The following is a 23927-nucleotide window of genomic DNA, read 5'->3' as shown; positions in this document are numbered from 1 at the left end:
TCAATGTATCCCAGCTAAAATGTCGCTCTAATACGCTTTTCATTTTCCGTTGACAAAGATGCATGTCGTGAAGCTTATTTATAAGCCAGTCATAAGGGTAAAATGGGTTCGGCATTCCTTTGGACACCGACTTTAGGACTGTTGAATTCGAATTTTAAGCCTGAATTCGACTTCTTCTTAGACATCCGACTCTGTAGGAATGGCTGCTACCACGATTTTGTGTTGGATAAAGGGACTTCATATTGGTTGTTTATATGCAGGTGTACCAGCCGTGTATACTGCAGACCAAGAAGCGCTACGTGGGTTACGCTTATGAGAGCGAGAACCAAGTCGAACCAATATTCGATGCCAAGGGGATTGAGACTGTACGAAGGGATGGGTGCCCTGCTGTGATGAAAATTCTCGAAAAATCTCTCAGACTTATGTTTGAAAGCCGAGATGTCTCACAGGTAGGCCCCGAAATCTCCATACACTTGGAAAAGAGTTTGTTTTATTCAAATGAACATTACATGGACATAAACGACCTTTTTGTACATTTTAGGTTTGTTATAAAGGGATATTTTTTCCTTGAAAAAGACCATAGAACAATTGTGTACATGTAGAGGACAATTTTAAAGTCGATGGTACCTAAATTGTTGTTTTAAGGTTTACTCGAATATCCAAGATTATAAATCTGATTGCTTAGTCATAAAGTTAATTATATTTTATCGAATAAATAACATTATTGTTAATGCACGACACAAAACAAAATAAAATAGGGGTAGATTCGAATTTGGTGGTTGACTTTAGTGGGTAACTACACTAAAAATGTTGAGAACTACTGACTACTGACATAGAACAAACGTTGAAAAATACCTTTGAAATAAAAAACCCAAAATCGTCCAGATTTGTTAGTTAACCGATTTGCCACTGTGTTGATGAAACAAGCTTGGCGTTTCTTTTGCACTGTTTGTAATTGGATTTTCTCAATACTGGAAAAGTATAGGCAATATTTCAACACGGCATATATTACAGGTGAAAAGTTTTGTTCAAAAGCAATGGACCAAGATTTTAGACGGACGTTCTGCCCTGCAGGACTGCACCATAGCAAAAGAATACCGTGGTGCTAAGTACTATCGCCCTGGTGCTATTGTCCCTGCTCTTGTGTTGGCAAGGTAACCATATTTGCACAAACTGAACATAATTGGTGTCATTACTATGTAAAAAAATTAAATGGTATTTGAGGTTTCCAGATCGTTTTCCTTATTGGTGTAATTTAACTAATTTTGCATATTTCTGTTTTTTTTTGTTAAAGTTGAGTAAGGAATCTGCTAACTCATTTATATCAAAAGGTTTTTCAGAACTATATATTAATTCAAATAACAATATACATATTAAACTATTAAAGCCTAAAATACAATCACCCAGATTCAATTTGAATGTGTTTCTGGTAATGCAGTTACGGCAAAGTACATATTCCGAAATTTTAAACAAAGTACCTCATGTTTTTTGTTTAAACTAATACAAATTATGCATGTTTGTGACACCTGGCCCAAATTTAAAACGTTTCCAAAATATAATGTTTCAGAAACATACATTTTCTAAAATTTCGAGTTGCATTAAACGTTTTGTCCTAGTTTTCTCTACCAAATTACCCCAATAGTCTGAAACTTTCTTCGCGGGCCGCACAAAAACACTTCTGTTGACACCCTTGATTACATTGTTATTGTTAAAATGAAAATGCTTTAAATTACTACGGGGAGAATTTGTCCATCGATATGGAAAACCACTGTTTTAACCGATCAATGTAAGCTAATTTATTTGTTTTCAGAAAGCGTTTGGCAGAAGACAAACGTTCCGAACCGCGGCTGGGGGAAAGAGTCGCGTATGTAATAGTGCACGGCGTTCCTGGTACTCCACTGTTCAGACTTGTGCGTCAGCCTCACGAACTTTTGAATGACGCAACGTTACGTCTACACGGTACCTATTACGTCACAAAGATGGTGCTACCGGCATTAGATCGTGTGATGTCACTACTTGGGGTTGACGTATCACAGTGGTACAGGGACTTACCCAGAGTACATCGGCTTACGTCATCGACTAATGCTGAAAACCCGACTTTGGCTCAACCAGGAGCAAATGTCACCTCAAAAAAGGCAAGTGACATCTCTTTAAAAATTTATCTATGTTTTGGAGGGCATCTCGTTTTTCAATGAAACATGACTTATCTTCTGAGATGATCAAAAATTACCAAAATATCAAACATGCAAAAATTGCTATTGTACTTTTTATGTTGATATAGCAATTTATCAAAATGTACCACCATACAACTGTTGCTGTCGGGCATTATATATAAACTAAATACTTTTAAAATCGGTTAAAGAAATACATTTGCTAGAAAGAGCATTATTTAGGTATGCACCACCATTCTACCCGTGAATGAAATATAAATTTGTTAGATCATTGCAACTAACAAATAATTATACTTTATCTCTTTTTCGTATTTTTTAACAATATATTTTTTTGTGAAATTGTTACTTTAATATAAACATGCAAATCGGTTGGCGTGCCATGAAAAACTACCTAGCGTGCCAAACCGACTCCTGGCATAGACGCTTCAGGGCTGATCCCAGTTGTGAATTTATGTTCATCTTAACTGATACTGGTCAATCTGGCGATCCCCTACTACGATGCTGACATGTGCAGCATAGAAGGCAGCCAACGGTGCTTGTGATTCGACTTTCGGCCGGTTTACCACTGAGCCTGCGTAGCTCAGTTCGTAGAGCACGAGTCCCGGAAAGACTCCTGTCGTTGGTTCGAATCCCACCGCAGGCTAGATGTTTCTAGCCTATGCCTTGCTACATGGAAATGCTCGGGACACCAGCTGATTCGGTACGACGCCTTCAATGGGCCTGGTGTACTGTAATTTATGTTTGTTATATTTCTGTTTTAGCGCACAAAAATAGCTATTTGGCATTTTTAAACAGTTTAGTACATTTTTGGTTGTAAAATTTGTTGGGCCATACGTTCGGGTAATTTTTTTGAAAAAGCATATTTTCAGTGACACTTTTTTATTTTTAGGTGACCATTTCGCAGTATTTCGAATCCCGACACTGTGTTTCATGCAAGGGACTTTCCCTACAGGCTATTTGCCGAAACTGCCTTTCGTCTGACGTCAAGCGACAAAGCACTGCGGTGAAGCTAGCGAACGAATCTCGACGTTTGGAGCGCAAATACCACCGAATCTGCCTGGTAGATTGAAATGCTTTATCAAAAAAAGACATGCTTTGCCTTTACATTAGATTATACCTAACTTGCGTCCAGGCGATGCATTATAACCAGTGGCGGCTCGTGCCTAAAATTTCTGGGGGTGCTGCTCCAAATTTTAGCCTTCATTAAACAAATATTGGCAATACATAGAAAAGCCACATTTCTAATTTTCTAGCCATTGTTTTGTGTAGAAACAAGTAATACAAATGTTAGTTAGCAACTCCATTGTGACGTAATTTTTGTTACGCAAAAATGTACACGAGTGTAAACAGCAGACGGCATCATTAGGGAAAAATTTTGTTTACTTGCACAGCGACGGACCAAACTCAAAAACATGCAGTAATAATGTGGTACAAAAACACACGTGAAACAGACTCGAAACGAAGCGGGTGTAAATACGGTAAAACACAACAACAATACATAGAAACAAGTTAGTAATAAATGAGTCGAAAAAGGTCGAAGTATTTCAGTTGGACAACATTTAAGAAAAAATGGTTGTAACAATGATCACTAACTAACACACTTGCTATTCAGTCATTAATATGGCCATGTTTCATTTTAGTAACTTATTGTCACAGTCAGCGTTTTTAGCATATTCTATGACACTTCACAGATTATTGCCACACAAAAAAACGAGCCATAATAAAGCCTTTTTGGTATCAAAACTGGTAGATTTAACAACCACATATATTACATTTGTGTCAGAACTTGTTTATTTAAACATCTTTTCTTAATTTTTGTGTACAGACCAGTAATTGTTTTTAACTTTCTTAATTGCTATACTTGCTGCATTGCTTGGTGGTAAATAGCTTATAATTCCTTTTTTGAAGTGCAAAACTCTGCAAGCTTTGAAATTTACAACACTCTCACTTAAATTTAAAACATATCATTAAACATTGTGCTTGAATCATACCAAAATGAATCATAAAGTTACAGTTTGGGCAAAATAATTGATAGCTTCTTCCTTGATTTCCAAATGACAATTAAGAAACTTTTTTCTATTTAGAGCTAAGTCTTTTTGGAAATAATGGTGTTCCCTAGAAAAGTTTGCATCCTTTTCAGTGTTGAAAAGAATCGTTTTGCCTTTGAGGGACTCATAGAAATTGCTGGTTTTCCTTTTTTTTCAGTAACTATTTTATCAATAAGATATGCTTGCTGGTCACTACTATCTCCTCTGTAGAATGTCCATTCTTAAGAAACATTTCCTATGAAGCAATTTAGCAGCTACTAGACAAACAGTTCATGTCCGTTATATCAATACACAAGATTGCACTTGGTTGCAAATGCTGTCCACATGGTGTTTTAAGAAACCAAAGCTTGAAATTGTCACCACTAAGGTGTTTCAAAATTCCTGTTGCTTCTGCAATTGTTTGTTCTGCATTTAATATTGCCTGAATTTCAGTGAGGCATTTAACTCCACAGTCACAAAGCTGTTTTATCTTTGTTAGCATTCAAAACTTAAACTGAGTATTTCTTGCTGTTGCTTATTTCTGCATGACATATTTGGAATAGCAGATGTTTTATCCCAGTTTTTCTTAAGCTTTTTATTCAGGTTTTTATTATAATGGTTAATCGTGACTTTTCAGGGTGTTAGATGGCCTTTTTTTCTTTTTCAAGGTGTGAGATACACTTTTTAAGTCAATGATAACTGCAAAAACTGAAGCCCACTTACAGTCATCTTAAAAAGTCACGACTAACCGTCAAAAATAATCATGTAACTGTACTCACTGCCGAACTTAAAAATACAGTACATGGGTTTGGCTTTGGAGCACAGTAGACCCGGAACAGACAACACAACTGCAGGCCGGTTCACACGCTAGGTGATTGGTGGAGCTGCGCGAGCCGCAGCACCCTGTCGCCTATTTCGCCCAGCATGTAGCTTTTCCAAGTGCGCATGCGCACAAGTGCAAAAGGTCATGAAACGTCACGATTCGTCATGAAACTGGAGCTGCAGTTCCACCATAGATAACATATTAATGGCATATTATTTTTTTTTAAACCCGATCAAGGCGGAAATTATACTTATAAAATTATACTTAAGAATAAAAAAATATGTATAATTAAAGTTATCTTTATTATTGTGGTAGGACCATTAAGTAAAAATATCTAGGGGGTGCTGCAGCTCCGCAGCACCCTAGCACGAGCCGCCCCTGATTATAACTTAGCGCAGGCAAATGACAAAGGGATAGTTTTTTGACACGGGTTTGTTGAAAAAAAAAAGGTTTATTTTAATTATCACCACAGTAACCTTTCTGTGTTTGTTTAGTTTTTATTCTCCGTGAGCAGGCAACGCCTGAATGCGTTATGCTCGCAATGAGTCCGCCGTAGAGCTGCCTGTTTTATTGCTGGTCCGTTGCATCATTTTTTTTTATTGTTTTGGCTTAAGCAGTTGGTGTGGTGATTTTAATTTTGGTAAACTCGTTGTTAAGCAATGCCGCCCAAGCGTTTTGCTCAAGGAAACACAAGCGAGTATTGTAACCCCCAACCTTGCGAAAATAAGGCGGCTGCGCTATCCACTCGGTCATCTTTGACGACTTGCGGTCTTTTGGACACACTTTTCTAGGGTTGGCAAGCCGGTCAAACACGGTCAATTGACAGCACTCTATTTGACCAGTCAAATACTATTTTTAATTTTAAAAATCAAATGTGGTAAACTTTCTCGGACTTGCTTTTAGTATTTGACCGATATTTGACCGGTCAATTGACCAGATTTTATTTGACCGGTCAAATGCCCAACCCCACATTTTTCTATTTCTGGCAGTGCATAGCACTTCAAAGCCATTTAGGCAGTGGTGGGATTCAAAACTTTTTGTCAGCCGGTTCTATCACAAAAGTCATATTTTTCAGCCGGTTTTGTCACAAAACGTCCATTGACAGTAACCAGTAATGCTAACCGGTTCGCTAATCTCGTAAAATTTCGTGAGACGGTTCTGTAGAACCGATGCGAACCTCCCACTACTGCATTTAGCATATTGGTGCGAATTTTTCACATTCCAGAATAGATATACACGAACACAATAAAATTGTATCGTTGTCCTAAGTTGGCGTTTTTTGGAATTTCAGATTTGCCAGAATTGCAGCGATTCACCGTCCTCTGGCGACACCAAGTGCCAATCCCTATCGTGTCCGATTATCTACAAACTCGCTAGAGCGAAAAACGAGTTGCAAAGAGCCAACTTGCTTCGTGATGCGCTCGCCACCCATGACTTGTTTTGATGCGTTTTCGGTTCTTTCCCACAGTTTCATTCACAAATTCTTGTGCACGTTTTGTTTGCAGTTTCATTTTTCGCACTCGTTTCGCCCAATTATGTGTCAAAATTTTGTTTAATTCAAAATAGCGTGAATTCTATTCCTAATTCAGTATTGGGTTATATTTTAGCCATTTAAAACCGTGAATACAAATACATGTACACAATCAAGCATTGTATTTTCGCGCAATTATAGTGCTTTTGACGTACAAACAATTAGCAAATACTACACCAGAAAACATTACACCGTATGGTGGCGTAAGAGCGGTATGTTCATTAAGATACTATTCAAAAATCTGCCGTCCCTTTTTGCTGTGCCACTGCTTATTTTTTGCTGCTTTATTTCAGCTTTTCACTATTATTCCTTCATCGTGTGGCATTTTAATGTACGTGGTGTTTTATATTTGAACTAGCTATTTTGTGTGCTAATACCGTTGCCTTGCGTTCGTTCTGCTTTCTGTACAACTGCTTTTTTTCAAATTGTTTTTCACCGATGCGTGCTTCTTTTTACTCTGCTATTCGTTTGTTTTTTTTGCTAATGATTCTTCACGCTACTTCTCAGCATAATACACCACAATAACAAGTGTGCTAGCTGGTTTTTCGGCCAATTGCAAAATTTCTCGGCCAATTCTATGGTCAAATTGTAACAGGCCCTATGAGTTTAAGTTGCACAGTTTATACCAGGACTTATACTGCATGAGCAAAGTGTTTAAGTGGATTTGGGCTGAATTGAGCATACAAAGGTGGATTAAATTTGCCTGCAGTAATAATAAGCTTAAGACTGAAAAAACCGGTGTATTTGTAAATTTTGACTTTAGTGCATTTGAATAACAACGTGATCAAAATAAGCCATGTTGAATAAAGGCAGTTCAGCAATAAAAAAAAAGATGCAATAAAAGCAATAAAATAGATGTTTTTCCCTAAGCCGTTATGTGGACTTTGTTCCAACTGTATAGAGTCATTTTTTCAATATATGATACTCGTAAACAACAACGAAACTTTGATGTGTCATAAAGCAGGGGTCGGCAACCTTTTTTGCACTGCGGACCGGTTTTGAAACTAAAATTTTATCGCGGACCGGTCTTCAAAAAACTACAAATATATAGCTATAAAAACGCTTAAATTAGTTTATCATGCCCGGGATACATGGTCAAAATGTTTTATTTCATTTAACATGAAAAATTATACGGCCCGGTAACGAACTCCTCGCGGACCGGTACCGGGCCGCGGACCGGTACCGGGCCGCGGACCGGCGGTTGCCGACCACTGTCATAAAGGACATGTCTTTTTAACAACTTACAAAATAATAGCGTAGTTTTACGTCGCTTAACAGGTTTTTGTGCCAATTACAAGAATACCCAACCAGTCCTTCAACACACCAAAAAAGGCCAACTCTTACCATAAAATCATTGATTATGAGAATTTGGCACTCGTTAGGTTTTATTTCCACCACAAGCCTATACTGCAAAGTGCACCGAAGCCACGAGAACAAAGAAATTGCCAGAAATCGTTAACCCGTTGATCACGGGATAGGTTGGTGTTTAACTATTTTACAATGTAACTGCGAGTGTCCCATGACAATGTACAAACATTAGCGCTGTGTTGAACTATTGCAACCGAGGTCACAACCTTGTTTGTTTTGCATCACGGGGCGCACGTACAGAATGTACTGATAACACCATGTTTACTTTCAACGAATGCACAGTCATACTCGCCAAAGTTAATTGTAGCCTAAAATTGTACATAAAATGAAATGCGAGCTTAAAACTAACTTCCAAACTGGCGAGTGAAGTTTATGGTTCTTAATCTTTTTTCGCTTGTATTCCTGCTTTGTAAAATAAGTTCTGTACGCCCTTGTCGACAACAACTGAAAGAAGTAAATTGAATTTGGTAATTAATATGAAATTCTGAAGAAAAATGGCAGCCTTTTAAAATGGTGTTGATGTATGTCATTCGAGTAATATTCTAGTTTTTCATTTTTACAGGTAGGCCTAAACTAAAGATGCCGTAGAAATACAACATTACACAACATTTAAATCATTTGGTTTAGTCATGTCTTTTGTCCTCCAAGTTTGGTTTCAATAGATTGAACCGCAATGAGGTCTCAACATCAAAATCAATACAACAAATGGCCTTTTGCAACACTTAACAATGGAATTATTACGAGATTTTAAGCGAGAGTAAAGGGTAGATATAAAACAAACAAACACCCATAAATAAGCAAATTGTCTTCTTTTGGGTGCGGTACGGTATACGGTAACGTTTACTTGTTTGCGAGGAACATAACTGGTGTATCAATAAGCTTTACACCTAAGCTTGCAGTTCGTAACGATTGCCTGCTATGCAATCTCTGTACATATTGTTTGTCAATCAAAGTCCATGTCTTTATGACATACTTTCGAGGGTTGTTGTGCATATAACAGTGCAAACGATCCTTTGTATGCCATTGGTGATTAGGTAATAGGACGATTTTTTTATGCCAGTCCAGATCCTGAACGCAATTGCATGTATTGCAAAAAATGGTTATTGGTCATAGATTTCAGAAAGCTTATGTTACTTTGCTCGTGTTACTACTTTTGTACCAGAAGATACACGACTTATTTTATGATTTAAAATAACAGGCTCTGAATAGAATGGCGTAGAATGATGTTTAGAAGACACATTATCCTATGTATTTCCAACTGCAATAAGTAAAAGTCAATCGCCAGAAGAGTGAAAAATAGCTGGAATCCCCTTAATAACATAAAAAAACTTTAGTATCACCTGAAGACCATCATACTTTGTTTCAAAAAATAGACACAATTAAAAAAGTATATAACCATGAAGTTGCTCATTGTTTGCGTTTTGGGTTTGGCCGTTGTTCAGGCTGGTCTTGTTTTCAACAACGAATGGGAAACATGGAAGTCCATGTATGGTAAGTAGTGTAGGCCCCATGTTTTATATGACTGTGTGTTCATTTTTTAGTGCAAATTTGGCTTCAGCTTGACATTCTTGTTTAGCGCAAGATTGCAACAAAAATTACGGACTAAAGATGTTTGCTTAGTTGGAAATAGCAAAACGTACATTTAGTTGCATGTAAATGACATTGTCTTACACAGGCTGAGATTCCGAGTGGTTAAAGTTTAGTTCTTGCATTCGTATGTTTTTTGGTTCAAATCCCAAGCATCACTTTCCGTTTGTTAAAATGACCCAGTTTATAACTCGCTGCAATGTTGCTAAAATGATTTCTTTGGGCAGGCAAAGTCTACTCCGCCGTGGAGGAATCGAAACGCCAATACATCTGGCAAAAAAACCTGAAATACGTTGTTGAACACAACCTGGAAGCTGACCAAGGAAAACATTCCTACAGACTACACGCAAATGAATTCGCCGACTTGGTAAGTGGACACTTGACTAACAACTTGAAAAATAATATTAAACATTGCTTCATTTATCGGGTTAACATTATCGCAAAGTTAGTAAATCAACGGCTGCATTTCGTGAAGAGGTTTCAAACATAAAATTCCATTTAAGGGGAACAGTGAATCTATATGTTTCGCCATTCGCAGTGAAAAAAAATACTAGACCTTCATATAAAACTATTATGTTCGACATCCATACAGTACATGACAAATTTTCATGTGTCCTAATCATAGAATTCTAACATTGTAATTTTAACATTTTTTTTACATAGTAAGCGGTAAGTTATATTGGTTCTATACCGATTTATGGTTTTTATGGTTAGGTACCAGCTTGATATAAATACTTAGCCCAATTCTTTAACTCAATAAAATTTATGGAAAGCTTTTTGTGAAATGTTCACACTCACACAGTATAAGTTCCAAAGATTTCGCGAAAACGTGCAATTCTCTGCTAAGAATATTACAAAAAAAACATAAAAATCAACATTTCTGACATTTTAACATCTGAAAGAGAAAAACAAACATACAAACACAAGGCAAGTGATTCGATCTTGTGCAGGACGAAGAGGAATGGAGAAGTATCATGACCGGCACAGTGACACGACCAGTGGGTGCAGAGAGCTTCTGCAACATGTCGTATGTGGTTGAAGACCACTTTGTCGCACCGAAGATGGTGGATTGGCGAACCAAAGGCTACATTACACCAGTGAAGAACCAGAAGCAATGTGGAAGCTGTTGGGCATTCAGTACAGTAAGTGAATCAGATTAATTTAAATGCATTAAGAAGCAAACAGCAAAATGAAAAGTGGAGAAGCCAGGGATTGAACCAGGGGCCTCACACATGCGAAGCGTGCGAAGGTGAACAAATCGCAAATCTAGATTTGATACAATAAAGCCAGGAATGAGAAACACGTGTAACTAAAAATAAAGTATTGTTTGAACGAAAATCTAAATCTAAATAACAATAGATTCTATTTGAATATGGAATAAAACGTATTAAAAAACTTTAGCGCTTTTTCAGTTCGAAAAAAAAATGTGTTCGGTCGATTCTCGTGGTTCTGTTTACTGAGTTTCGAATTGCTAACTACAAACATACACGTTTAATTGTTTACATTTTTTCGACAAAACAAAAAATGAGATCATGTTTAAAACTAAAAAACTGAGCTTTTAAGGCAGAAAAAAATCGAGATAAAAAATTGGTGAGAACTTAAATTAACAAAGTATACACAACGAAGCGTAACAAAAGTCAGAAATGTAAGTGCGTGCGATCCAACACTGAGTTAAATCCTTGAGTCTTCAGATACCAAAGTTTTGAATGAATAAACCAACGGAGCAATTGACACAAAATTGAGCGATAATAAACCAAGCGGCCTAATCACAGTAAAACGAAAAAAAGTGATGCTGGGATTGAACCCGGGGCCTCACACATGCGAAGCCTGCGCTCTACCACTGAGCTACATCCCCACGTACTTCAAAGCGATAAAAGGTTTTTCAATGAATTACAGGAGCAAACATTTATTGTAAAATGAAAAGTGGAGATGCCGGGGATTGAACCCGGGGCCTCACACATGCGAAGCGAGCGTTCTACCACTGAGCTACATCCCCATGCACTACAAAGCGATGAGAGATTTTTAAATGCACTAAAAAGCAAACATTTAAGTTATTTGAAAAAAAAGTGGAGATGCCGGGAATTGAACCCGGGGCCTCACACATGCGAAGCCTGCGCTCTACCACTGAGCTACATCCCCATGTACTTCAAAGCGATATAAGATTTTTTAATGAATTAAAGAAGCAAACGTTTATATGAAAACAAAAAGTGAAAAGTGGAGATCCCGGGGATTGAAACCGGGGCCGCACACATGCAAAGCGTGCGCTCTACCACTGAGCTACATCTCTATGTACTTCAAAGCGACAAAGGATTTGTAAATGCATTAAGACGCAAACATTAAAATGAAAAGTGGAGATGCCGGGGATTGAACCCGGGGCCTCACACATGCAAAGCGTGCGCTCTACCACTGAGCTACATCCCCATGTACTTCAAAGCAATAAAAGGTTTTCAATGAATTATAAAGCAAACATTTTTTTGAAAACGAAAGGTGGAGACGCCCGGGATTGAACGCGGGGCCGCACACATGCAAAGCGTGCGCTCTACCACTGAGCTACAAACCTATGTACTTCAAAGCGATAAAAGGTTGTTAAATGAATTATACAAGCAAACATTAAAATGAAAAGTGGAGATGCCGGGGTTCACACATGCAAATGGTGCGCTCTACCACTGAGCTACATCCGCATGCACTTCAAAGCGATAAAAGGTTTTTAAATGCATTAAAAAGCAAACATTAAAATTAAAAGTGGAGATGGCGGGGATTGAACCCGGGGCCTCACACATGCAAAGCGTGCGCTCTACCACTGAGCTACATCCCCATGTACTTCAAAGCGGCAAAAAGGTTTTTAAATGCATTAAGACGCAAACATTAAAATGGAAAGTGGAGATGCCGGGGATTGAACCCGGGGCCTCACACATGCAAAGCGTGCGCTCTACCACTGAGCTACATCCCCATGTACTTCAAAGCGGCAAAAGGTTTTTAAATGCATTAAGACGCAAACATTAAAATGAAAAGTGGAGATGCCGGGGATTGAACCCGGGGCCTCACACATGCAAAGCGTGCGCTCTACCACTGAGCTACATCACCATGTAGCCTACTTCAAAGCGATAAAAGATGGTTTAATGAATTAAATGAGCAAACATTATGAAAAGTGGAGATGACGGGGATTGAACCCGGGGCCTCACACATGCAAAGCGTGCGCTCTACCACTGAGCTACATCCCCATGTACTTCAAAGCGATAAAGGATTTTTAAATGCATTAAGAAGCAAACATTAAAATGAAAAGTGGAGATGCCGGGGATTGAACCCGGGGCCTCACAGATGCAAAGCGTGCGCTCTACCACTAAGCTACATCAGCATGCACTTCAAAGCGATAAAGGATTTTTGAATGCATTAAGAAGCAAACATTAAAATGAAAAGTGGAGATTCCGGGGATTGAACCCGGGGCCTCACACATGCAAAGCGTGCGCTCTACCACTGAGCTACATCCCCATGTACTTCAATGCGATAATAGATGGTTTAATGAATTAAATGAGCAAACATTTATTGTGAAATGAAAAGTGGAGATGCCGGGGATTGAACCCGGGGCCTCACACATGCAAAGCGTGCGCTCTACCACTGAGCTACATCCCAATGTACTTCTAAGCGATAAAGGATTTTTAAATGCATTAAGACGCAAACATTAAAATGAAAGGTGGAGATGCCGGGGATTGAACCCGGGGCCTCACACATGCAAAGCGTGCGCTCTACCACTGAGCTACATACCCATGTACTTCATAGCGATAATAGATTGTTTAATGATTTAAAGAAGCAAATGTTTATTTGAAAACAAAAAGTGAAAAGTGGAGATGCCGGGGATTGAACCCGGGGCCTCACAGATGCAAAGTGTGCGCTCTACCACTGAGCTACATCCCCATGTACTTCAAAGCGATAAAGGATTTTTAAATGCATTAAGAAGCAAACATTAAAATATAAAGTGGAGATGCCGGGGATTGAACCCGGGGCCTCACACATGCAAAGCGTGCGCTCTACCACTGAGCTACATCCCCATGTACTTCAAAGCGATAAAGGATTTTTAAATGCATTAAGAAGGGGCCTCACACATGCAAAGCGTGCGCTCTACCACTGAGCTACATCCCCATGTACTTCAAAGCGATAAAGGATTTTTCATACATTAACAAGCAAACATTAAAAATTTAAAATGAAAAGTGGAGATGCCGGGGATTGAACCCGGGGCCTCACACATGCAAAGCGTGCGCTCTACCACTGAGCTACATCCCCATGTACTTGAAAGCGATAAAAGATGGTTTAATGAATTAAATGAGCAAACATTATGAAAATTGGAGATGCCGGGGATTGAACCCGGGGCCTCACACATGCAAAGCGTGCGCTCTACCACTGAGCTACATCCCTATGTACTTCAAAGCGATAAAGGATTTTTAAATGCATTAAGAAGCAAACATTAAATTGAAAAGTGGAGATGCCGGGGATTGAACCCGGGGCCTCACACATGCAAAGCGTGCGCTCTACCACTCAGCTACATCCCCACGTACTTCAAAGCGATAAAGGATTTTTAAATGCATTAAGAAGCAAACATTAAAATGAAAAGTGGAGATGCCGGGGATTGAACTCGGGGCCTCACACATGCAAAGCGTGCGCTCTACCACTGAGCTACATCCCTATGTACTTCAAAGCGATAAAGGATTTTTAAATGCATTAAGAAGCAAACATTAAAATGAAAAGTGGAGATGCCGGGGATTGAACCCGGGGCCTCACACATGCAAAGCGTGCGCTCTACCACTCAGCTACATCCCCACGTACTTCAAAGCGATAAAGGATTTTTAAATGCATTAAGAAGCAAACATTAAAATGAAAAGTGGAGATGCCGGGGATTGAACCCGGGGCCTCACACATGCAAAGCGTGCGCTCTACCACTCAGCTACATCCCCACGTACTTCAAAGCGATAAAGGATTTTTAAATGCATTAAGAAGCAAACATTAAAATGAAAAGTGGAGATGCCGGGGATTGAACTCGGGGCCTCACACATGCAAAGCGTGCGCTCTACCACTGAGCTACATCCCCATGTACTTCAAAGCGATAAAGGATTTTTAAATGCATTAAGAAGCAAACATTAAAATAAAAAGTGGAGATGCCGGGGATTGAACCCGGGGCCTCACACATGCAAAGCGTGCATTCTACCACTGAGCTACATCCCCATGTACTTCAAAGCGATAAAGGATTTTTAAATGCATTAAGAAGCAAACATTAAAATATAAAGTGGAGATGCCGGGGATTGAACCCGGGGCCTCACACATGCAAAGCGTGCACTCTACCATTGAGCTACATCCCCATGTACTTCAATGCGATAAAGGATTTTTAAATGCATTAAGAAGCAAACATTAAAATAAAAAGTGGAGATGCCGGGGATTGAACCCGGGGCCTCACACATGCAAAGCGTGCGCTCTACCACTGAGCTACATCCCCATGTACTTCTAAGCGATAAAGGATTTTTAAATGCATTAAGACGCAAACATTAAAATGAAAGGTGGAGATGCCGGGGATTGAACCCGGGGCCTCACACATGCAAAGCGTGCGCTCTACCACTGAGCTACATACCCATGTACTTCATAGCGATAATAGATTGTTTAATGATTTAAAGAAGCAAATGTTTATTTGAAAACAAAAAGTGAAAAGTGGAGATGCCGGGGATTGAACCCGGGGCCTCACAGATGCAAAGTGTGCGCTCTACCACTGAGCTACATCCCCATGTACTTCAAAGCGATAAAGGATTTTTAAATGCATTAAGAAGCAAACATTAAAATAAAAAGTAGAGATGCCGGGGATTGAACCCGGGGCCTCACACATGCAAAGCGTGCGCTCTACCACTGAGCTACATCCCCATGTACTTCAAAGCGATAAAGGATTTTTAAATGCATTAAGAAGGGGCCTCACACATGCAAAGCGTGCGCTCTACCACTGAGCTACATCCCCATGTACTTCAAAGCGATAAAGGATTTTTAAATACATTAACAAGCAAACATTAAAAATTTAAAATGAAAAGTGGAGATGCCGGGGATTGAACCCGGGGCCTCACACATGCAAAGCGTGCGCTCTACCACTGAGCTACATCCCCATGTACTTGAAAGCGATAAAAGATGGTTTAATGAATTAAATGAGCAAACATTATGAAAATTGGAGATGCCGGGGATTGAACCCGGGGCCTCACAGATGCAAAGCGTGCGCTCTACCACTGAGCTACATCCCTATGTACTTCAAAGCGATAAAGGATTTTTAAATGCATTAAGAAGCAAACATTAAAATGAAAAGTGGAGATGCCGGGGATTGAACCCAGGGCCTCACACATGCAAAGCGTGCGCTCTACCACTCAGCTACATCCCCACGTACTTCAAAGCGATAAAGGATTTTTAAATGCATTAAGAAGCAAACATTAAAATGAAAAGTGGAGATGCCGGGGATTGAACTCGGGGCCTCACACATGCAAAGCGTGCGCACTACCACTGAGCTACATCCCTATGTACTTCAAAGCGATAAAGGATTTTTAAATGCATTAAGAAGCAAACATTAAAATGAAAAGTGGAGATGCCGGGGGTTGAACCCGGGGCCTCACACATGCAAAGCGTGCGCTCTACCACTCAGCTACATCCCCACGTACTTCAAAGCGATAAAGGATTTTTAAATGCATTAAGAAGCAAACATTAAAATGAAAAGTGGAGATGCCGGGGATTGAACCCGGGGCCTCACACATGCAAAGCGTGCGCTCTACCACTCAGCTACATCCCCACGTACTTCAAAGCGATAAAGGATTTTTAAATGCATTAAGAAGCAAACATTAAAATGAAAAGTGGAGATGCCGGGGATTGAACTCGGGGCCTCACACATGCAAAGCGTGCGCTCTACCACTGAGCTACATCCCCATGTACTTCAAAGCGATAAAGGATTGTTAAATGCATTAAGAAGCAAACATTAAAATGAAAAATGGAGATGCCGGGGATTGAACCCGGGGCCTCACACATGCAAAGCGTGCGCTCTACGACTGAGCTACATCCCCATGTACTTCAAAGCGATAAAGGATTTTTAAATGCATTAAGAAGCAAACATTAAAATAAAAAGTGGAGATGCCGGGGATTGAACCCGGGGCCTCACACATGCAAAGCGTGCATTCTACCACTGAGCTACATCCCCATGTACTTCAAAGCGATAAAGGATTTTTAAATGCATTAAGAAGCAAACATTAAAATATAAAGTGGAGATGCCGGGGATTGAACCCGGGGCCTCACACATGCAAAGCGTGCACTCTACCATTGAGCTACATCCCCATGTACTTCAATGCGATAAAGGATTTTTAAATGCATTAAGAAGCAAACATTAAAATAAAAAGTGGAGATGCCGGGGATTGAACCCGGGGCCTCACACATGCAAAGCGTGCGCTCTACCACTGAGCTACATCCCCGTGTACGTCAGAGCGATAAAGGGTTTTCAAATGCATTAAGAAGCAAACATTAAAATAAAAAGTGGAGATGCCGGGGATTGAACCCGGGGCCTCACACATGCGAAGCGTGCGCTCTATCACTGAGCTACATGCCCATGCACTTCAAAGCGATAAAGGATTTTCAAATCCATTAAGAAGCAAACATTACAAATTTAAAATGAAAAGTGGAGATGCCGGGGATTGAACCCGGGGCCTCACACATGCAAAGCCTGCGCTCTACCACTGAGCTACATCCCCATGTACTTCAAAGCGATAAAGGATTTTTAAATGCATTAAGAAGGGGCCTCACACATGCAAAGCGTGCGCTCTACCACTGAGCTACATCCCCATGTACTTCAAAGCGATAAAGGATTTTTAAATACATTAACAAGCAAACATTAAAAATTTAAAATGAAAAGTGGAGATGCCGGGGATTGAACCCGGGGCCTCACACATGCAAAGCGTGCGCTCTACCACTGAGCTACATCCCCATGTACTTGAAAGCGATAAAAGATGGTTTAATGAATTAAATGAGCAAACATTATGAAAATTGGAGATGCCGGGGATTGAACCCGGGGCCTCACAGATGCAAAGCGTGCGCTCTACCACTGAGCTACATCCCTATGTACTTCAATGCGATAAAGGATTTTTAAATGCATTAAGAAGCAAACATTAAAATGAAAAGTGGAGATGCCGGGGATTGAACCCGGGGCCTCACACATGCAAAGCGTGCGCTCTACCACTCAGCTACATCCCCACGTACTTCAAAGCGATAAAGGATTTTTAAATGCATTAAGAAGCAAACATTAAAATGAAAAGTGGAGATGCCGGGGATTGAACTCGGGGCCTCACACATGCAAAGCGTGCGCTCTACCACTGAGCTACATCCCTATGTACTTCAAAGCGATAAAGGATTTTTAAATGCATTAAGAAGCAAACATTAAAATGAAAAGTGGAGATGCCGGGGGTTGAACCCGGGGCCTCACACATGCAAAGCGTGCGCTCTACCACTCAGCTACATCCCCACGTACTTCAAAGCGATAAAGGATTTTTAAATGCATTAAGAAGCAAACATTAAAATGAAAAGTGGAGATGCCGGGGGTTGAACCCGGGGCCTCACACATGCAAAGCGTGCGCTCTACCACTCAGCTACATCCCCACGTACTTCAAAGCGATAAAGGATTTTTAAATGCATTAAGAAGCAAACATTAAAATGAAAAGTGGAGATGCCGGGGATTGAACCCGGGGCCTCACACATGCAAAGCGTGCGCTCTACCACTCAGCTACATCCCCACGTACTTCAAAGCGATAAAGGATTTTTAAATGCATTAAGAAGCAAACATTAAAATGAAAAGTGGAGATGCCGGGGATTGAACTCGGGGCCTCACACATGCAAAGCGTGCGCTCTACCACTGAGCTACATCCCCATGTACTTCAAAGCGATAAAGGATTGTTAAATGCATTAAGAAGCAAACATTAAAATGAAAAATGGAGATGCCGGGGATTGAACCCGGGGCCTCACACATGCAAAGCGTGCGCTCTACCACTGAGCTACATACCCATGTACTTCATAGCGATAATAGATTGTTTAATGATTTAAAGAAGCAAATGTTTATTTGAAAACAAAAAGTGAAAAGTGGAGATGCCGGGGATTGAACCCGGGGCCTCACAGATGCAAAGTGTGCGCTCTACCACTGAGCTACATCCCCATGTACTTCAAAGCGATAAAGGATTTTTAAATGCATTAAGAAGCAAACATTAAAATAAAAAGTAGAGATGCCGGGGATTGAACCCGGGGCCTCACACATGCAAAGCGTGCGCTCTACCACTGAGCTACATCCCCATGTACTTCAAAGCGATAAAGGATTTTTAAATGCATTAAGAAGGGGCCTCACACATGCAAAGCGTGCGCTCTACCACTGAGCTACATCCCCATGTACTTCAAAGCGATAAAGGATTTTTAAATACATTAACAAGCAAACATTAAAAATTTAAAATGAAAAGTGGAGATGCCGGGGATTGAACCCGGGGCCTCACACATGCAAAGCGTGCGCTCTACCACTGAGCTACATCCCCATGTACTTGAAAGCGATAAAAGATGGTTTAATGAATTAAATGAGCAAACATTATGAAAATTGGAGATGCCGGGGATTGAACCCGGGGCCTCACAGATGCAAAGCGTGCGCTCTACCACTGAGCTACATCCCTATGTACTTCAAAGCGATAAAGGATTTTTAAATGCATTAAGAAGCAAACATTAAAATGAAAAGTGGAGATGCCGGGGATTGAACCCAGGGCCTCACACATGCAAAGCGTGCGCTCTACCACTCAGCTACATCCCCACGTACTTCAAAGCGATAAAGGATTTTTAAATGCATTAAGAAGCAAACATTAAAATGAAAAGTGGAGATGCCGGGGATTGAACTCGGGGCCTCACACATGCAAAGCGTGCGCACTACCACTGAGCTACATCCCTATGTACTTCAAAGCGATAAAGGATTTTTAAATGCATTAAGAAGCAAACATTAAAATGAAAAGTGGAGATGCCGGGGGTTGAACCCGGGGCCTCACACATGCAAAGCGTGCGCTCTACCACTCAGCTACATCCCCACGTACTTCAAAGCGATAAAGGATTTTTAAATGCATTAAGAAGCAAACATTAAAATGAAAAGTGGAGATGCCGGGGATTGAACCCGGGGCCTCACACATGCAAAGCGTGCGCTCTACCACTCAGCTACATCCCCACGTACTTCAAAGCGATAAAGGATTTTTAAATGCATTAAGAAGCAAACATTAAAATGAAAAGTGGAGATGCCGGGGATTGAACTCGGGGCCTCACACATGCAAAGCGTGCGCTCTACCACTGAGCTACATCCCCATGTACTTCAAAGCGATAAAGGATTGTTAAATGCATTAAGAAGCAAACATTAAAATGAAAAATGGAGATGCCGGGGATTGAACCCGGGGCCTCACACATGCAAAGCGTGCGCTCTACGACTGAGCTACATCCCCATGTACTTCAAAGCGATAAAGGATTTTTAAATGCATTAAGAAGCAAACATTAAAATAAAAAGTGGAGATGCCGGGGATTGAACCCGGGGCCTCACACATGCAAAGCGTGCATTCTACCACTGAGCTACATCCCCATGTACTTCAAAGCGATAAAGGATTTTTAAATGCATTAAGAAGCAAACATTAAAATATAAAGTGGAGATGCCGGGGATTGAACCCGGGGCCTCACACATGCAAAGCGTGCACTCTACCATTGAGCTACATCCCCATGTACTTCAATGCGATAAAGGATTTTTAAATGCATTAAGAAGCAAACATTAAAATAAAAAGTGGAGATGCCGGGGATTGAACCCGGGGCCTCACACATGCAAAGCGTGCGCTCTACCACTGAGCTACATCCCCGTGTACGTCAGAGCGATAAAGGGTTTTCAAATGCATTAAGAAGCAAACATTAAAATAAAAAGTGGAGATGCCGGGGATTGAACCCGGGGCCTCACACATGCGAAGCGTGCGCTCTATCACTGAGCTACATGCCCATGCACTTCAAAGCGATAAAGGATTTTCAAATCCATTAAGAAGCAAACATTACAAATTTAAAATGAAAAGTGGAGATGCCGGGGATTGAACCCGGGGCCTCACACATGCAAAGCCTGCGCTCTACCACTGAGCTACATCCCCATGTACTTCAAAGCGATAAAGGATTTTTAAATGCATTAAGAAGGGGCCTCACACATGCAAAGCGTGCGCTCTACCACTGAGCTACATCCCCATGTACTTCAAAGCGATAAAGGATTTTTAAATACATTAACAAGCAAACATTAAAAATTTAAAATGAAAAGTGGAGATGCCGGGGATTGAACCCGGGGCCTCACACATGCAAAGCGTGCGCTCTACCACTGAGCTACATCCCCATGTACTTGAAAGCGATAAAAGATGGTTTAATGAATTAAATGAGCAAACATTATGAAAATTGGAGATGCCGGGGATTGAACCCGGGGCCTCACAGATGCAAAGCGTGCGCTCTACCACTGAGCTACATCCCTATGTACTTCAATGCGATAAAGGATTTTTAAATGCATTAAGAAGCAAACATTAAAATGAAAAGTGGAGATGCCGGGGATTGAACCCGGGGCCTCACACATGCAAAGCGTGCGCTCTACCACTCAGCTACATCCCCACGTACTTCAAAGCGATAAAGGATTTTTAAATGCATTAAGAAGCAAACATTAAAATGAAAAGTGGAGATGCCGGGGATTGAACTCGGGGCCTCACACATGCAAAGCGTGCGCTCTACCACTGAGCTACATCCCTATGTACTTCAAAGCGATAAAGGATTTTTAAATGCATTAAGAAGCAAACATTAAAATGAAAAGTGGAGATGCCGGGGGTTGAACCCGGGGCCTCACACATGCAAAGCGTGCGCTCTACCACTCAGCTACATCCCCACGTACTTCAAAGCGATAAAGGATTTTTAAATGCATTAAGAAGCAAACATTAAAATGAAAAGTGGAGATGCCGGGGGTTGAACCCGGGGCCTCACACATGCAAAGCGTGCGCTCTACCACTCAGCTACATCCCCACGTACTTCAAAGCGATAAAGGATTTTTAAATGCATTAAGAAGCAAACATTAAAATGAAAAGTGGAGATGCCGGGGATTGAACCCGGGGCCTCACACATGCAAAGCGTGCGCTCTACCACTCAGCTACATCCCCACGTACTTCAAAGCGATAAAGGATTTTTAAATGCATTAAGAAGCAAACATTAAAATGAAAAGTGGAGATGCCGGGGATTGAACTCGGGGCCTCACACATGCAAAGCGTGCGCTCTACCACTGAGCTACATCCCCATGTACTTCAAAGCGATAAAGGATTGTTAAATGCATTAAGAAGCAAACATTAAAATGAAAAATGGAGATGCCGGGGATTGAACCCGGGGCCTCACACATGCAAAGCGTGCGCTCTACGACTGAGCTACATCCCCATGTACTTCAAAGCGATAAAGGATTTTTAAATGCATTAAGAAGCAAACATTAAAATAAAAAGTGGAGATGCCGGGGATTGAACCCGGGGCCTCACACATGCAAAGCGTGCGCTGTACCACTCAGCTACATCCCCATGTACTTCAAAGCGATAAAGGATTTTTAAATGCATTAAGAAGCAAACATTAAAATATAAAGTGGAGATGCCGGGGATTGAACCCGGGGCCTCACACATGCAAAGCGTGCACTCTACCATTGAGCTACATCCCCATGTACTTCAATGCGATAAAGGATTTTTAAATGCATTAAGAAGCAAACATTAAAATAAAAAGTGGAGATGCCGGGGATTGAACCCGGGGCCTCACACATGCAAAGCGTGCGCTCTACCACTGAGCTACATCCCCATGTACTTCAGAGCGATAAAGGGTTTTCAAATGCATTAAGAAGCAAACATTAAAATAAAAAGTGGAGATGCCGGGGATTGAACCCGGGGCCTCACACATGCAAAGCGTGCGCTCTACCACTGAGCTACATCCCCATGTACTTCTGAGCGATAAAGGATTTTTAAATGCATTAAGATGGGGCCTCGCTCTACCACTGAGCTACATCTCTATGTACTTCAAAGCGATAAAGGATTTGTAAATGCATTAAGACGCAAACATTAAAATGAAAAGTGGAGATGCCGGGGATTGAACCCGGGGCCTCACACATGCAAAGCGTGCGCTCTACCACTGAGCTACATCCCCATGTACTTCTGAGCGATAAAGGATTTTTAAATGCATTAAGATGGGGCCTCGCTCTACCACTGAGCTACATCTCTATGTACTTCAAAGCGATAAAGGATTTGTAAATGCATTAAGACGCAAACATTAAAATGAAAAGTGGAGATGCCGGGGATTGAACCCGGGGCCTCACACATGCAAAGCGTGCGCTCTACCACTGAGCTACATCCCCGTGTACGTCAGAGCGATAAAGGGTTTTCAAATGCATTAAGAAGCAAACATTAAAATAAAAAGTGGAGATGCCGGGGATTGAACCCGGGGCCTCACACATGCGAAGCGTGCGCTCTATCACTGAGCTACATGCCCATGCACTTCAAAGCGATAAAGGACTTTCAAATCCATTAAGAAGCAAACATTACAAATTTAAAATGAAAAGTGGAGATGCCGGGGATTGAACTCGGGGCCTCATGCAAAGCGTGCGCTCTACCACTGAGCTACATCCCCATGTACTTCAAAGCGATAAAGGATTTTTAAATGCATTAAGAAGCAAACATTAAAATGAAAAGTGGAGATGCCGGGGATTGAACTCGGGGCCTCACACATGCAAAGCGTGCGCTCTACCACTGAGCTACATCCCTATGTACTTCAAAGCGATAAAGGATTTTTAAATGCATTAAGAAGCAAACATTAAAATGAAAAGTGGAGATGCCGGGGATTGAACCCGGGGCCTCACACATGCAAAGCGTGCGCTCTACCACTCAGCTACATCCCCATGTACTTCAAAGCGATAAAGGATTTTTAAATGCATTAAGAAGCAAACATTAAAATGAAAAGTGGAGATGCCGGGGATTGAACTCGGGGCCTCACACATGCAAAGCGTGCGCTCTACCACTGAGCTACATCCCCATGTACTTCAAAGCGATAAAGGATTGTTAAATGCATTAAGAAGCAAACATTAAAATGAAAAATGGAGATGCCGGGGATTGAACCCGGGGCCTCACACATGCAAAGCGTGCGCTCTACGACTGATCTACATCCCCATGTACTTCAAAGCGATAAAGGATTTTTAAATGCATTAAGAAGCAAACATTAAAATAAAAAGTGGAGATGCCGGGGATTGAACCCGGGGCCTCACACATGCAAAGCGTGCATTCTACCACTGAGCTACATCCCCATGTACTTCAAAGCGATAAAGGATTTTTAAATGCATTAAGAAGCAA

The 23927-nt window shown here is 40.9% G+C and overlaps 2 protein-coding genes and 82 non-coding genes across 84 annotated transcripts in view; 2 read left to right on the top strand and 82 right to left on the bottom strand.

The window, feature by feature from the left end:
- LOC145232517 (uncharacterized) overlaps nt 1-7081 on the top strand; it is a 33214-nt gene extending 26133 nt beyond the window's left edge. The window contains exons 22-26 of the mRNA XM_080097142.1: nt 261-449; nt 1015-1154; nt 1811-2135; nt 3061-3231; nt 6313-7081. Of these exons, the coding sequence (XP_079953268.1) occupies nt 261-449; nt 1015-1154; nt 1811-2135; nt 3061-3231; nt 6313-6465 (978 nt within the window). The 3' untranslated portion in view covers nt 6466-7081. The remainder of the gene's footprint in view (nt 1-260; nt 450-1014; nt 1155-1810; nt 2136-3060; nt 3232-6312) is intronic.
- Nucleotides 7082-9317: 2236 nt separating this feature from the next.
- The window catches only part of LOC145232306 (procathepsin L-like), a 39316-nt gene continuing 24706 nt past the window's right edge, over nt 9318-23927 (top strand). The window contains exons 1-3 of the mRNA XM_080096901.1: nt 9318-9411; nt 9735-9874; nt 10458-10649. Coding sequence (XP_079953027.1) covers nt 9318-9411; nt 9735-9874; nt 10458-10649 — 426 coding nt within the window. The remainder of the gene's footprint in view (nt 9412-9734; nt 9875-10457; nt 10650-23927) is intronic.
- Trnaa-cgc (transfer RNA alanine (anticodon CGC)) lies at nt 11432-11503 on the bottom strand. Its single transcript has one exon. It is a non-coding gene; the product is annotated as a tRNA-Ala (tRNA).
- Trnaa-cgc (transfer RNA alanine (anticodon CGC)) lies at nt 11575-11646 on the bottom strand. The gene has a single exon. It is a non-coding gene; the product is annotated as a tRNA-Ala (tRNA).
- Trnaa-ugc (transfer RNA alanine (anticodon UGC)) lies at nt 11723-11794 on the bottom strand. The gene has a single exon. It is a non-coding gene; the product is annotated as a tRNA-Ala (tRNA).
- On the bottom strand, nt 11857-11928 carry Trnaa-ugc (transfer RNA alanine (anticodon UGC)). The gene has a single exon. It is a non-coding gene; the product is annotated as a tRNA-Ala (tRNA).
- Trnaa-ugc (transfer RNA alanine (anticodon UGC)) lies at nt 12251-12322 on the bottom strand. The gene has a single exon. It is a non-coding gene; the product is annotated as a tRNA-Ala (tRNA).
- On the bottom strand, nt 12386-12457 carry Trnaa-ugc (transfer RNA alanine (anticodon UGC)). The gene has a single exon. It is a non-coding gene; the product is annotated as a tRNA-Ala (tRNA).
- Trnaa-ugc (transfer RNA alanine (anticodon UGC)) lies at nt 12520-12591 on the bottom strand. Its single transcript has one exon. It is a non-coding gene; the product is annotated as a tRNA-Ala (tRNA).
- Trnaa-ugc (transfer RNA alanine (anticodon UGC)) lies at nt 12657-12728 on the bottom strand. The gene has a single exon. It is a non-coding gene; the product is annotated as a tRNA-Ala (tRNA).
- Nucleotides 12791-12862, bottom strand: Trnaa-ugc (transfer RNA alanine (anticodon UGC)). The gene has a single exon. It is a non-coding gene; the product is annotated as a tRNA-Ala (tRNA).
- Trnaa-ugc (transfer RNA alanine (anticodon UGC)) lies at nt 12925-12996 on the bottom strand. The gene has a single exon. It is a non-coding gene; the product is annotated as a tRNA-Ala (tRNA).
- Trnaa-ugc (transfer RNA alanine (anticodon UGC)) lies at nt 13200-13271 on the bottom strand. Its single transcript has one exon. It is a non-coding gene; the product is annotated as a tRNA-Ala (tRNA).
- Nucleotides 13348-13419, bottom strand: Trnaa-ugc (transfer RNA alanine (anticodon UGC)). The gene has a single exon. It is a non-coding gene; the product is annotated as a tRNA-Ala (tRNA).
- Nucleotides 13482-13553, bottom strand: Trnaa-ugc (transfer RNA alanine (anticodon UGC)). The gene has a single exon. It is a non-coding gene; the product is annotated as a tRNA-Ala (tRNA).
- On the bottom strand, nt 13714-13785 carry Trnaa-ugc (transfer RNA alanine (anticodon UGC)). The gene has a single exon. It is a non-coding gene; the product is annotated as a tRNA-Ala (tRNA).
- On the bottom strand, nt 13846-13917 carry Trnaa-ugc (transfer RNA alanine (anticodon UGC)). Its single transcript has one exon. It is a non-coding gene; the product is annotated as a tRNA-Ala (tRNA).
- Nucleotides 13980-14051, bottom strand: Trnaa-ugc (transfer RNA alanine (anticodon UGC)). Its single transcript has one exon. It is a non-coding gene; the product is annotated as a tRNA-Ala (tRNA).
- Trnaa-ugc (transfer RNA alanine (anticodon UGC)) lies at nt 14114-14185 on the bottom strand. Its single transcript has one exon. It is a non-coding gene; the product is annotated as a tRNA-Ala (tRNA).
- Trnaa-ugc (transfer RNA alanine (anticodon UGC)) lies at nt 14248-14319 on the bottom strand. The gene has a single exon. It is a non-coding gene; the product is annotated as a tRNA-Ala (tRNA).
- Trnaa-ugc (transfer RNA alanine (anticodon UGC)) lies at nt 14382-14453 on the bottom strand. The gene has a single exon. It is a non-coding gene; the product is annotated as a tRNA-Ala (tRNA).
- Trnaa-ugc (transfer RNA alanine (anticodon UGC)) lies at nt 14516-14587 on the bottom strand. The gene has a single exon. It is a non-coding gene; the product is annotated as a tRNA-Ala (tRNA).
- On the bottom strand, nt 14650-14721 carry Trnaa-ugc (transfer RNA alanine (anticodon UGC)). Its single transcript has one exon. It is a non-coding gene; the product is annotated as a tRNA-Ala (tRNA).
- On the bottom strand, nt 14784-14855 carry Trnaa-ugc (transfer RNA alanine (anticodon UGC)). Its single transcript has one exon. It is a non-coding gene; the product is annotated as a tRNA-Ala (tRNA).
- On the bottom strand, nt 14918-14989 carry Trnaa-ugc (transfer RNA alanine (anticodon UGC)). The gene has a single exon. It is a non-coding gene; the product is annotated as a tRNA-Ala (tRNA).
- Trnaa-ugc (transfer RNA alanine (anticodon UGC)) lies at nt 15052-15123 on the bottom strand. The gene has a single exon. It is a non-coding gene; the product is annotated as a tRNA-Ala (tRNA).
- Nucleotides 15200-15271, bottom strand: Trnaa-ugc (transfer RNA alanine (anticodon UGC)). The gene has a single exon. It is a non-coding gene; the product is annotated as a tRNA-Ala (tRNA).
- Nucleotides 15334-15405, bottom strand: Trnaa-ugc (transfer RNA alanine (anticodon UGC)). Its single transcript has one exon. It is a non-coding gene; the product is annotated as a tRNA-Ala (tRNA).
- On the bottom strand, nt 15567-15638 carry Trnaa-ugc (transfer RNA alanine (anticodon UGC)). The gene has a single exon. It is a non-coding gene; the product is annotated as a tRNA-Ala (tRNA).
- On the bottom strand, nt 15699-15770 carry Trnaa-ugc (transfer RNA alanine (anticodon UGC)). The gene has a single exon. It is a non-coding gene; the product is annotated as a tRNA-Ala (tRNA).
- Nucleotides 15833-15904, bottom strand: Trnaa-ugc (transfer RNA alanine (anticodon UGC)). Its single transcript has one exon. It is a non-coding gene; the product is annotated as a tRNA-Ala (tRNA).
- Nucleotides 16101-16172, bottom strand: Trnaa-ugc (transfer RNA alanine (anticodon UGC)). Its single transcript has one exon. It is a non-coding gene; the product is annotated as a tRNA-Ala (tRNA).
- Nucleotides 16235-16306, bottom strand: Trnaa-ugc (transfer RNA alanine (anticodon UGC)). The gene has a single exon. It is a non-coding gene; the product is annotated as a tRNA-Ala (tRNA).
- Trnaa-ugc (transfer RNA alanine (anticodon UGC)) lies at nt 16369-16440 on the bottom strand. Its single transcript has one exon. It is a non-coding gene; the product is annotated as a tRNA-Ala (tRNA).
- On the bottom strand, nt 16503-16574 carry Trnaa-ugc (transfer RNA alanine (anticodon UGC)). Its single transcript has one exon. It is a non-coding gene; the product is annotated as a tRNA-Ala (tRNA).
- Nucleotides 16637-16708, bottom strand: Trnaa-ugc (transfer RNA alanine (anticodon UGC)). Its single transcript has one exon. It is a non-coding gene; the product is annotated as a tRNA-Ala (tRNA).
- On the bottom strand, nt 16771-16842 carry Trnaa-ugc (transfer RNA alanine (anticodon UGC)). The gene has a single exon. It is a non-coding gene; the product is annotated as a tRNA-Ala (tRNA).
- Trnaa-ugc (transfer RNA alanine (anticodon UGC)) lies at nt 16905-16976 on the bottom strand. Its single transcript has one exon. It is a non-coding gene; the product is annotated as a tRNA-Ala (tRNA).
- Trnaa-cgc (transfer RNA alanine (anticodon CGC)) lies at nt 17039-17110 on the bottom strand. Its single transcript has one exon. It is a non-coding gene; the product is annotated as a tRNA-Ala (tRNA).
- Nucleotides 17181-17252, bottom strand: Trnaa-ugc (transfer RNA alanine (anticodon UGC)). The gene has a single exon. It is a non-coding gene; the product is annotated as a tRNA-Ala (tRNA).
- Trnaa-ugc (transfer RNA alanine (anticodon UGC)) lies at nt 17414-17485 on the bottom strand. Its single transcript has one exon. It is a non-coding gene; the product is annotated as a tRNA-Ala (tRNA).
- Nucleotides 17546-17617, bottom strand: Trnaa-ugc (transfer RNA alanine (anticodon UGC)). Its single transcript has one exon. It is a non-coding gene; the product is annotated as a tRNA-Ala (tRNA).
- Trnaa-ugc (transfer RNA alanine (anticodon UGC)) lies at nt 17680-17751 on the bottom strand. Its single transcript has one exon. It is a non-coding gene; the product is annotated as a tRNA-Ala (tRNA).
- Trnaa-ugc (transfer RNA alanine (anticodon UGC)) lies at nt 17814-17885 on the bottom strand. The gene has a single exon. It is a non-coding gene; the product is annotated as a tRNA-Ala (tRNA).
- Nucleotides 17948-18019, bottom strand: Trnaa-ugc (transfer RNA alanine (anticodon UGC)). Its single transcript has one exon. It is a non-coding gene; the product is annotated as a tRNA-Ala (tRNA).
- On the bottom strand, nt 18082-18153 carry Trnaa-ugc (transfer RNA alanine (anticodon UGC)). Its single transcript has one exon. It is a non-coding gene; the product is annotated as a tRNA-Ala (tRNA).
- On the bottom strand, nt 18216-18287 carry Trnaa-ugc (transfer RNA alanine (anticodon UGC)). Its single transcript has one exon. It is a non-coding gene; the product is annotated as a tRNA-Ala (tRNA).
- Trnaa-ugc (transfer RNA alanine (anticodon UGC)) lies at nt 18350-18421 on the bottom strand. The gene has a single exon. It is a non-coding gene; the product is annotated as a tRNA-Ala (tRNA).
- On the bottom strand, nt 18484-18555 carry Trnaa-ugc (transfer RNA alanine (anticodon UGC)). The gene has a single exon. It is a non-coding gene; the product is annotated as a tRNA-Ala (tRNA).
- Nucleotides 18632-18703, bottom strand: Trnaa-ugc (transfer RNA alanine (anticodon UGC)). Its single transcript has one exon. It is a non-coding gene; the product is annotated as a tRNA-Ala (tRNA).
- Nucleotides 18766-18837, bottom strand: Trnaa-ugc (transfer RNA alanine (anticodon UGC)). Its single transcript has one exon. It is a non-coding gene; the product is annotated as a tRNA-Ala (tRNA).
- On the bottom strand, nt 18999-19070 carry Trnaa-ugc (transfer RNA alanine (anticodon UGC)). Its single transcript has one exon. It is a non-coding gene; the product is annotated as a tRNA-Ala (tRNA).
- Trnaa-ugc (transfer RNA alanine (anticodon UGC)) lies at nt 19131-19202 on the bottom strand. Its single transcript has one exon. It is a non-coding gene; the product is annotated as a tRNA-Ala (tRNA).
- On the bottom strand, nt 19265-19336 carry Trnaa-ugc (transfer RNA alanine (anticodon UGC)). Its single transcript has one exon. It is a non-coding gene; the product is annotated as a tRNA-Ala (tRNA).
- Trnaa-ugc (transfer RNA alanine (anticodon UGC)) lies at nt 19533-19604 on the bottom strand. The gene has a single exon. It is a non-coding gene; the product is annotated as a tRNA-Ala (tRNA).
- On the bottom strand, nt 19667-19738 carry Trnaa-ugc (transfer RNA alanine (anticodon UGC)). The gene has a single exon. It is a non-coding gene; the product is annotated as a tRNA-Ala (tRNA).
- On the bottom strand, nt 19801-19872 carry Trnaa-ugc (transfer RNA alanine (anticodon UGC)). Its single transcript has one exon. It is a non-coding gene; the product is annotated as a tRNA-Ala (tRNA).
- Nucleotides 19935-20006, bottom strand: Trnaa-ugc (transfer RNA alanine (anticodon UGC)). The gene has a single exon. It is a non-coding gene; the product is annotated as a tRNA-Ala (tRNA).
- Nucleotides 20069-20140, bottom strand: Trnaa-ugc (transfer RNA alanine (anticodon UGC)). Its single transcript has one exon. It is a non-coding gene; the product is annotated as a tRNA-Ala (tRNA).
- Nucleotides 20203-20274, bottom strand: Trnaa-ugc (transfer RNA alanine (anticodon UGC)). The gene has a single exon. It is a non-coding gene; the product is annotated as a tRNA-Ala (tRNA).
- On the bottom strand, nt 20337-20408 carry Trnaa-ugc (transfer RNA alanine (anticodon UGC)). Its single transcript has one exon. It is a non-coding gene; the product is annotated as a tRNA-Ala (tRNA).
- Nucleotides 20471-20542, bottom strand: Trnaa-cgc (transfer RNA alanine (anticodon CGC)). Its single transcript has one exon. It is a non-coding gene; the product is annotated as a tRNA-Ala (tRNA).
- Nucleotides 20613-20684, bottom strand: Trnaa-ugc (transfer RNA alanine (anticodon UGC)). The gene has a single exon. It is a non-coding gene; the product is annotated as a tRNA-Ala (tRNA).
- Nucleotides 20846-20917, bottom strand: Trnaa-ugc (transfer RNA alanine (anticodon UGC)). Its single transcript has one exon. It is a non-coding gene; the product is annotated as a tRNA-Ala (tRNA).
- On the bottom strand, nt 20978-21049 carry Trnaa-ugc (transfer RNA alanine (anticodon UGC)). The gene has a single exon. It is a non-coding gene; the product is annotated as a tRNA-Ala (tRNA).
- Nucleotides 21112-21183, bottom strand: Trnaa-ugc (transfer RNA alanine (anticodon UGC)). Its single transcript has one exon. It is a non-coding gene; the product is annotated as a tRNA-Ala (tRNA).
- Trnaa-ugc (transfer RNA alanine (anticodon UGC)) lies at nt 21246-21317 on the bottom strand. Its single transcript has one exon. It is a non-coding gene; the product is annotated as a tRNA-Ala (tRNA).
- Trnaa-ugc (transfer RNA alanine (anticodon UGC)) lies at nt 21380-21451 on the bottom strand. Its single transcript has one exon. It is a non-coding gene; the product is annotated as a tRNA-Ala (tRNA).
- Nucleotides 21514-21585, bottom strand: Trnaa-ugc (transfer RNA alanine (anticodon UGC)). The gene has a single exon. It is a non-coding gene; the product is annotated as a tRNA-Ala (tRNA).
- On the bottom strand, nt 21648-21719 carry Trnaa-ugc (transfer RNA alanine (anticodon UGC)). Its single transcript has one exon. It is a non-coding gene; the product is annotated as a tRNA-Ala (tRNA).
- On the bottom strand, nt 21782-21853 carry Trnaa-ugc (transfer RNA alanine (anticodon UGC)). Its single transcript has one exon. It is a non-coding gene; the product is annotated as a tRNA-Ala (tRNA).
- On the bottom strand, nt 21916-21987 carry Trnaa-ugc (transfer RNA alanine (anticodon UGC)). Its single transcript has one exon. It is a non-coding gene; the product is annotated as a tRNA-Ala (tRNA).
- Trnaa-ugc (transfer RNA alanine (anticodon UGC)) lies at nt 22050-22121 on the bottom strand. Its single transcript has one exon. It is a non-coding gene; the product is annotated as a tRNA-Ala (tRNA).
- Trnaa-ugc (transfer RNA alanine (anticodon UGC)) lies at nt 22184-22255 on the bottom strand. Its single transcript has one exon. It is a non-coding gene; the product is annotated as a tRNA-Ala (tRNA).
- Nucleotides 22318-22389, bottom strand: Trnaa-ugc (transfer RNA alanine (anticodon UGC)). The gene has a single exon. It is a non-coding gene; the product is annotated as a tRNA-Ala (tRNA).
- Trnaa-ugc (transfer RNA alanine (anticodon UGC)) lies at nt 22452-22523 on the bottom strand. The gene has a single exon. It is a non-coding gene; the product is annotated as a tRNA-Ala (tRNA).
- Nucleotides 22660-22731, bottom strand: Trnaa-ugc (transfer RNA alanine (anticodon UGC)). The gene has a single exon. It is a non-coding gene; the product is annotated as a tRNA-Ala (tRNA).
- On the bottom strand, nt 22868-22939 carry Trnaa-ugc (transfer RNA alanine (anticodon UGC)). The gene has a single exon. It is a non-coding gene; the product is annotated as a tRNA-Ala (tRNA).
- On the bottom strand, nt 23002-23073 carry Trnaa-cgc (transfer RNA alanine (anticodon CGC)). Its single transcript has one exon. It is a non-coding gene; the product is annotated as a tRNA-Ala (tRNA).
- On the bottom strand, nt 23274-23345 carry Trnaa-ugc (transfer RNA alanine (anticodon UGC)). Its single transcript has one exon. It is a non-coding gene; the product is annotated as a tRNA-Ala (tRNA).
- Nucleotides 23408-23479, bottom strand: Trnaa-ugc (transfer RNA alanine (anticodon UGC)). Its single transcript has one exon. It is a non-coding gene; the product is annotated as a tRNA-Ala (tRNA).
- Nucleotides 23542-23613, bottom strand: Trnaa-ugc (transfer RNA alanine (anticodon UGC)). Its single transcript has one exon. It is a non-coding gene; the product is annotated as a tRNA-Ala (tRNA).
- Trnaa-ugc (transfer RNA alanine (anticodon UGC)) lies at nt 23676-23747 on the bottom strand. Its single transcript has one exon. It is a non-coding gene; the product is annotated as a tRNA-Ala (tRNA).
- Nucleotides 23810-23881, bottom strand: Trnaa-ugc (transfer RNA alanine (anticodon UGC)). Its single transcript has one exon. It is a non-coding gene; the product is annotated as a tRNA-Ala (tRNA).

Source organism: Phallusia mammillata, chromosome 6 (genome assembly GCF_965637545.1).
Source record: "Phallusia mammillata chromosome 6, kaPhaMamm4.hap1.1, whole genome shotgun sequence".
NCBI classification, from domain to species: Eukaryota; Metazoa; Chordata; class Ascidiacea; order Phlebobranchia; family Ascidiidae; genus Phallusia; species Phallusia mammillata.
Note: the sequence above shows the minus strand (reverse complement) of the source record. Positions and strands in the feature narration are given on the sequence as shown.